Raw genomic sequence first — 7,351 nt, 5'->3', positions numbered from 1 at the left:
CACTGTCCTCACTGTCCTCACCTTGTCCTCACTGTCCTCACTGTCCTTACTGTCCTCACGTTGTCCTCACTCTCCTCACCTTGTCCTTTCTGTCCTCACTGTCCTCACCTTGTCCTCACAGTCCGCACCTTGTCCTCACTCTTCTCACCTTGTCATCACTATCCCCTACCTTGTGCTTCACTTTATGTTCTTACCTTGGACTTTCCTATCTGGCTTTTAAAGATAGAGCTTCTTTCCTAGTTTGGAAGAGGAGATTGGCAGGAGGTAAGAGAACCCAGTTTCTCCTGAGGAACTGCTCAATCTTTTATCCCACAGTTGTGCTGGATATTTTAACTGTCTTCTTCACTGTCCATGTAGAATTTAAATTTGTGCACCAAGAAAATACAGATAATTTTCGTAACAAGTTTTTGAAAAGATAAAGAAGGAAAGAGAAGGCATATATTCCAAGGGGGTCAAGAAAACAAGCAGGAAAGATCCTCTTGGACTGTAGCTGGTGTGATATTGGATGATTCAAAGTGGGGAAGAAGGAAAGGAGGGAGAGGGGAGGACATAGGGAGAGAGAGAGAGAGAGAGAGAGAGAGAGAGAGAGAGAGAGGACTCACACTTTGTTTCTTTGAGTGGAACCTCCCCAGCCTCCAGCTAGGAGCTGATGAGAACACCTGCCTGAGATCCCCACCTGGGGTTCATAGTCTCTTCCCACAACCTTGCTTCTGCTCCAGTGTGGCCCTTTCACAGACTTGTCTTTGAAATGATATAAAAGACTGCCTAGGAAGCAGGCGTAGAATCACCAAGGACTGAGGGCAGCACGGTTCTTTGGGCTCTGCCCATTTTCTTGAGGTTCTATCGCCTTCCTAGTCACACAGCCACCATCTTTTTTTTCCCTACAAAGCTGTCAGTATCAATGCCTTCTCAGTTCCACTGTGCTCCAAGCCAGATTATTAGAGTACTGTGAAGCATTTCAGCTCTTCTAAGTGGTTTATCTGATATTTTACAACAAAATTAAAACAAAATTGCTTTAGTGGTTTTGCTGGAGAGATTTTTTTTTCAGACAGCCTCTTAGGGTGCCAGGGTTGTCCTAGGATTTATAATCCTCCTGCCTCAGATTGCTTAGTGCTGGGATTGTTGGAGTGGACCGTCACTACTACCCAGCTACTGATAGAGAACTTTGGGCTGTGCATAGGTCCATGTTTGAACTGACCAGCTTTCCTGGATGGCCACAGCCCTGGGTGCTGAATCTGTCCTCTTTCCTGGTTTCCTGTTGGTCTTTCAGTCTTATGACTGCCAGTGAGGACTGAGGCATACGGTTGTTTGTGCTCTGTGGAAACTCCACAATCCAGGAGCATGAGACAATAAACAAATAAATAAATAGATAAATAAATAAATAAATCCAGCAGAGCAAATTCTGGCATCACTGCAGTCCCAGTCTGCACATTTACATGTGGCCACCAACCCTGGACATGTCCTCTATGCAAGGTCGAGCAGGCAGGGTCTCCAATTCCATTCTCAGCTGCCACCTGAAAGCCACATTTGGTTGAAGCTCATCATGGCTACCGTGAGCCACAGCCTCAGAAGTGTCTGCTCCCTGGGTCACATTAGCACTGCTAGATAGTCGAGGAGGACTTGACATGAGTCACTCACATTCACTGGAAGCTCTTAGGTTGAGTGCACTGACCTTGTTCATATAGTAATTGGACTTCAACACAAGAATTATCGCCTAGAGTCCCAGGGTTCCCAGGTGCTGCAGTAGTCCTCCACTAGAAACCAAGGATGGTGTCAAACAGGCCCATGAAGTTCCTCTACATGCTGAATCCTGCATTTTGATCTCAACGTGGAGCATCCAGGGCCAATACACATCTCCAGTGAGTCTGTCTGGCTCGAATGTTGTGTGTGGAGGTAGGTTTTGATGAAGTCTCTTTTTACACAGTTCCACTTCACTGTGATCCAGAGAATCATTTTAGCCTAGAACAAAAAAATCTTAACACTTACCAGCTGTGAATCCAAAACAGAGAAGCCTACTGTTTGTGCCAGCAGCCTCTGCATTTCTCATTGCCACTGCAAAAGATCAGCATGTTCATGAAGAGCATGTCCTGAGCAGCTGTGAGAAGCCCTCAGAGCAGTAGTTTCCAGTCTTGTGTGTCAACCAGTGGCCCACAGACACTGTAAGGGGAACTGGGGCTCTTCTTTTTTCCATTTAGCTACTGCTCAAATAGTTTTGAAAAAACCCAAATGCTAGTCTTTCAAGGGTTGTTAGGGAATGTCACCGAGTCTCTTCTAAGAAGAATCTTGAAATCTCCTGAAACCCTATCTCTTTGGGGTGGCATTGGGTCAGGACAAGGGTGATCCAAACCTGGACTGGGGTGGATAGAATGCAGGATCGCCTTTAACACACGGAGAAGTCTTTAGCCTTCTTCTCAGTATTTGTATCTTTTGGGGACAAGAGAGGCGACATCTGGGAAGTATCAACTGCTGGGCAGGCTACCGAGGCTCAGGGTAAGGTACAGCTCTACCTCATAGTTCTGAAGCCTTGAATAAACATTCTGGGGCTCACTGAAGTAGACGGATGTTTGGTAGATACATGATGGATGATGGATAGATGATTGACAGGTGAATAGATAGATATGTACATAGATGATAGATGAATGGAAATAGATAGTAGATAATGGTTGTATAGATAGAGGATAGATTTTAAAAAGGTGCTTGCTGGATGGACCATAGGTAGGTAAGTGGATGACAGATGACAGATTTATAGGATTTTTTTTAATCTTACCATTTTAACACCCTGACAAAAATACCACAATTTAGCTTCAAGGAAGCTGGGCTTGGGAGGGAGGAATGCTCTGGAAGATTCCTGGTCATTAGTCTTTAAGGTGAGAGCCAGATTAGAAGAGCATGTGCACATGTCCACACAGTTTAGGAAAGAAGAACCTGCACGTAATGTCATCATCTTGTTCTGAAGCCCCAGAGACGCAGCCACGTCTTGGCAGGGGCCATTCCCTGAGTGTTACCTTTCAGGACAGGGCAGATCTTCCAGACACCAGCAGCTCCTTCTCTGTTGAATTGCCCTAGAGCCAGCTCCATGTAGAAGAGCGGCATCCCGGCAATAACCATGAAGAGCAGGTAGGGCACCAGGAAGGCACCTGTGCATAGGATAGCAGCTTCAGTTTGGGGCCACAGAAGGCGCTGCTTTCATTATCTGCACATGGGTCCCAATGATATACCCTCAAGTGTGACCTTGTCACCCAGTTTCCTGTCTAGAGCAGAAGGCTCCTGCATAGCTACCACCTAAGGGGATATACTTGATGGGAAGTGAACCCCACCTTCTTGCCCATCCCAGCTGCTATCAGTGTTGGACATGCTCCCCTTAATGTCTCAGGTTGTCCCCAATCCCACATCCTATATTCCTCCAGAATCAAGGCAGTCAAGGCCCTGAGCTGCTTCTCAGCCTTATTCCTACCTAGCACTGTCTGCCCCTTCATGCCCAGCCCCACTTTGTCTTAATCCTATTTGCCCCCTGAGAGTTGTGGTCCTGGGATCTGTGACCCAGTCTGGCATTTAGAGACTGCCTCTCTAGGGACTAGAGCTGAGTTTCTGCTGCCAGGAATTTCCTAGAGCTGGAGTGCAGGGTTTTGTCTGCTTAAACTGTGCACTCTACTGCACAAAAAGGCCACACTCACCCAAGTCCTCTTGCTCCCCAAGATCTGTCCTTGATTGAAGCAGAGGTTGACCACACTTTTCTCCTGGCATTTGGATGAGGAAGGTGGGAGCCCTCTCACCTAAGTTTTTGCATCACTAACTAGAGCTGCTGAGACCCTGGGCTTCTCACCTTCAAAAGCATGTAATGAGGCCACTGTACTGATGGCTTTGCTTTAGCCTTTTCTTTCCAGAGCAATTCTTCATACCCTGCAGCTAGTCAGGGTGACCATGCCATGAAAACAGACTGCTGGACTCAAGTTGAATTTCTTTTTGTACCCTGCACCTTGCCTTCTTTTTAGGTCCACTGCACAGCTGTGGCTCAAGAACTGAGATAAGAAAGTAGGGGAGCCAGGCTTGGTGGCAGAGACCCATAATCCTAGCTGCTCGAGAAGCTAAAGGAAGGGAGACTATATGTTCAAGGCCTGCCTCATCTACAGAGTGAGGTTAAGAATTGCCCAGGAAACAGTGGAATTCTTAATCAAACTGAAAACTTTCAGAGGGCTATGGATGTGACTCGGTGTTAGAGTGTTTGCCAGCATGCAGAAAGCTCTGTGCTCAGTTCCCATCCCTGTATTTAAAGTAAGGAGGGGAAGAAGGAAGGGAGGGTGGAAGGGAGGGAGGGAGAGAAGAGGTAGCAGAGATATTTCCATTCAGTGGCATCTTCTGGTCTTTTAGCTTGAAATTTTGCGAAGTTCAACAACTCTATAAACACTGTTGACATTGACTGAAAACATGTTGTTTGGCCTTTCCAAAGTAAAACTTCTAGTGGAAATAGGAGTCAGGGTCTGATGCCTCCACTTCCTTCCTTCTCGCTTCTATTTTCTGGGTTCCACGTTCCCTGGCTGTTAGATTTTTCTCTGAGCTCTCCAGCTTGGAAAAAGTGAAAAGCAGGGCTGCTGGAGAGGCAGCCTCACCATCCTACAGGAAGACTGGATTGACCCACTTTAAGCAATTCTTGTGCTCATATTCCTGTGTATACAGGAGCATGTTTGTACATACCTGTGAGGCCAGGCATCATGCTTGGGTGTCATTCCTCAGACACTTTGTTTTTTGAGACAGTGTCTATCATTGGCCTCTTCCTGGATAGGCTAGACTGAACCTAGATGGCTGTCAATCCTCAGGGTTCTACATGTCCCCACCTCCCTAGCACTAACTAGCATTACAAGTGCATGCCACCAAGTCCTGCTTTTCTATGTGGGGCCTGGAGATCAAACTAGGGTCTCCATCCTTGCACGGGAAGCACTTCATTGACTTAGTTGTCTCCTCAGCCTTCAATGTGAGCATTTCTTGACAGCACATCCCTCCCCTCACTGTCCCATGGCTTCCATCTCCTCCACTGTGTCTCTGAATTCCCTGCCAAGGCACAGGAGGCCAGGCAATACTCACCTCCACCATTTTTGTAGCACAGGTAGGGAAAACGCCAAACATTGGCCAGGTCCACAGCAAAGCCAATGACTGATAGCAGGAAATCAATTTTCTTGCTCCAGGTCTCCCGCTCTTGAGCCTCCACTGGTGTCTGTGGTGGGTTGATGAGGGTGGAGTTGGTCAGCTGCACTCCATTCTGCTCCTTGACCAGGATGAGCTCCACTTCTCTGGGGCCCACGGCATTGGGCTCTTTAGCTGGGGCCACCACAGAGGACATTGGTCCCACGGAGCATTTACTCTTACTCATGGGTAGACTGGAGCCCAAGGAATTCTGCTTCTTTCTTCTTGGACTTCAGCCAACAGAAAAACAAAAACAAAAAACCACACACACAGCAATGCATAGATTCAATAGCCATGTCTACAGGGCACCTTGGTAGAGCACAGAGACCTGAGGTGATTCAAGCATCTAAGATGCCATGGCCAGCATGAAGGATAGCTGGGGCATGCTGGGAGAGGCTCACAGAGATGAGAGAGACTTGCTATAGAGAACAGAAACAGACACACCCCTGAGCTTCCCTTTCCCATCTAAGCCCTCATTCTCATCAGTGCAGGCTTGTGTGATTTCTAATTTTCTTCCTAATAACAATCCTAGGTGTTGCCTGCACCGCTTATCCACATTCCCAGGGGGAACTTTACACCTTGCCAATAGCATTCCACTCACTTTAGTCTTTGTAAGGGTGTGTGGCTTTCTTTATGCTCAGTAGCACAGTAAAAAGCAAAATCAATAGATAACCAAAATCAGCCACAGTAACTGAAAGTTTAAGACAAATGCTCATCAGTTTCTCCAAGTGTACAAAGCACCCTGCCCATGACCATGGCTTCACGGGCCTTTGAGCTGACAGAGTTACCAGAAAGTCACTGGGGAGGGATCAGCCCACTGCTATCCCAGCAGCACGCCCGGAAGAAGCCTGTCCTAGGCTTCTGCAGAGCCAGGGCCCCGAGGCATAAAGGAGGCAGCAGCCTCACACCCAGTGACAGCCTGTTTCCACTGAACTCAGACAAGCACACTGATGGAAGCCCCACATCTGCGTGGCTGCTCTAATGGGGTGACTTTCCTCTGCATCCCTCAACAAAAACTCCTGACAGAAGTTATTTTATGCACCAGTTCTCTGTGGCCTCTTTGTGACAAACCCAAATGCAAATTCCTCACATGTGTTGGAAATGGGATAAAGGGTTGCGGCTGCGAGGGGCAGGTAGGACTGCCCGAGTAGGTTGGCTGGGAGAAGGCAAGGGGCAAGGGCAAGGGGCAAGAGCAAAGGGCCCCGCCCCAGGCCCTGCGCCCAGCTCTCTGACGGACATACAGGTACTGAGGCACCTGTTTGCCCCACCCTACTCAACCCATGGCTCAGAGACGAGGTTTGGGCACAGACAGATAAATGGCCCCTGAGAAAACATCTCTTTTCACCAGCTGGATCAGGACACAGGTGGCTCATAAGCCAAGATTCTCTGTCTTCCCCAACAACCTGAGTTCAGCCTGGCTTACAGAAAAGACAAAAAACAAAATAACACAACAAAACGGAGAAGGGAGATGGAGCTTTTGACACGTTGTGAAAATAACCCCGAGGAGTGTGCTTCCTCCAGATCCAGGCCGCTGAGGTGGAGTGAGTCAAGCACCAAGGGTCTGAGGTGCCCAGCCTCAGCCACAGACATCCATGTCCCCCGGGAAGCATCATCAACCTTTTGTGAACAAGGTCTTGAGCCAGGGCTCTGTGGACCCCTACTCTGAGTGCACACCCCTTAGCTCTGTGTGGATGGAGCTGCTCTCCAAAACCCTGGCTGTTGGAGACTTGGGCTAGGATCTCGGATGGCTCTGGTTCCTGCCCCATGCTCCGGGGCACGGCCGTCCAGGGTCAGAGTGGAGCATGGATAGAGGAGATGTCACTGAGGAGGATGCGTAAGAAGAGACCCTGAATTCTTACCTGCCTCCTGCGCCAGTCCTCAGCCCTGTGGTCCTGTAAACCTTCAGTCCCACTTCACAGCTCTGACGGGTCTCAGCCTTGAGCTCTTATTCTATCGCGGGGTCGGTCCGCCTAGCCCCGCCCGCCGTCGAGGGCGCCCACTGACACTGGCTCCGCCTCCGTCCCGCCCCGGGTGGGCGGAGGACGGCAGGATAGCGCCCCAGCATCTCTTGGGGACTACGCTGGCTGCGGGAGCCAGAGCCCACTGAACCTGGGCAGGCAGAGTTTGGCCACTGTCTTGTGTGGCCAGAGAGCTTCGACCACGTGGGATCAGG

At 49.0% G+C, this 7,351-nt stretch overlaps 1 protein-coding gene across 1 annotated transcript in view; it reads right to left on the bottom strand.

Annotated features, from left to right (window-relative positions):
- Positions 1–7,084, bottom strand: part of Slc6a3 (solute carrier family 6 member 3) — a 41,973-nt gene extending 34,889 nt beyond the window's left edge. Inside the window, exons 1-3 of the mRNA XM_055597922.1 lie at positions 7,038–7,084; positions 5,080–5,408; positions 3,006–3,137 (exon numbers count right to left, since the gene is read on the bottom strand). Coding sequence (XP_055453897.1) covers positions 3,006–3,137; positions 5,080–5,365 — 418 coding nt within the window. The 5' untranslated portion in view covers positions 5,366–5,408; positions 7,038–7,084. The remainder of the gene's footprint in view (positions 1–3,005; positions 3,138–5,079; positions 5,409–7,037) is intronic.
- Between the last annotated feature and the right edge of the window lie 267 nt (positions 7,085–7,351).

The sequence above is a fragment of the Psammomys obesus genome, unplaced genomic scaffold, assembly GCF_907164565.1.
Source record: "Psammomys obesus unplaced genomic scaffold, mPsaObe1.curated_primary_1811, whole genome shotgun sequence".
NCBI lineage: Eukaryota > Metazoa > Chordata > Mammalia > Rodentia > Muridae > Psammomys > Psammomys obesus.
This window is presented reverse-complemented; position numbering and strand designations above follow the sequence as displayed.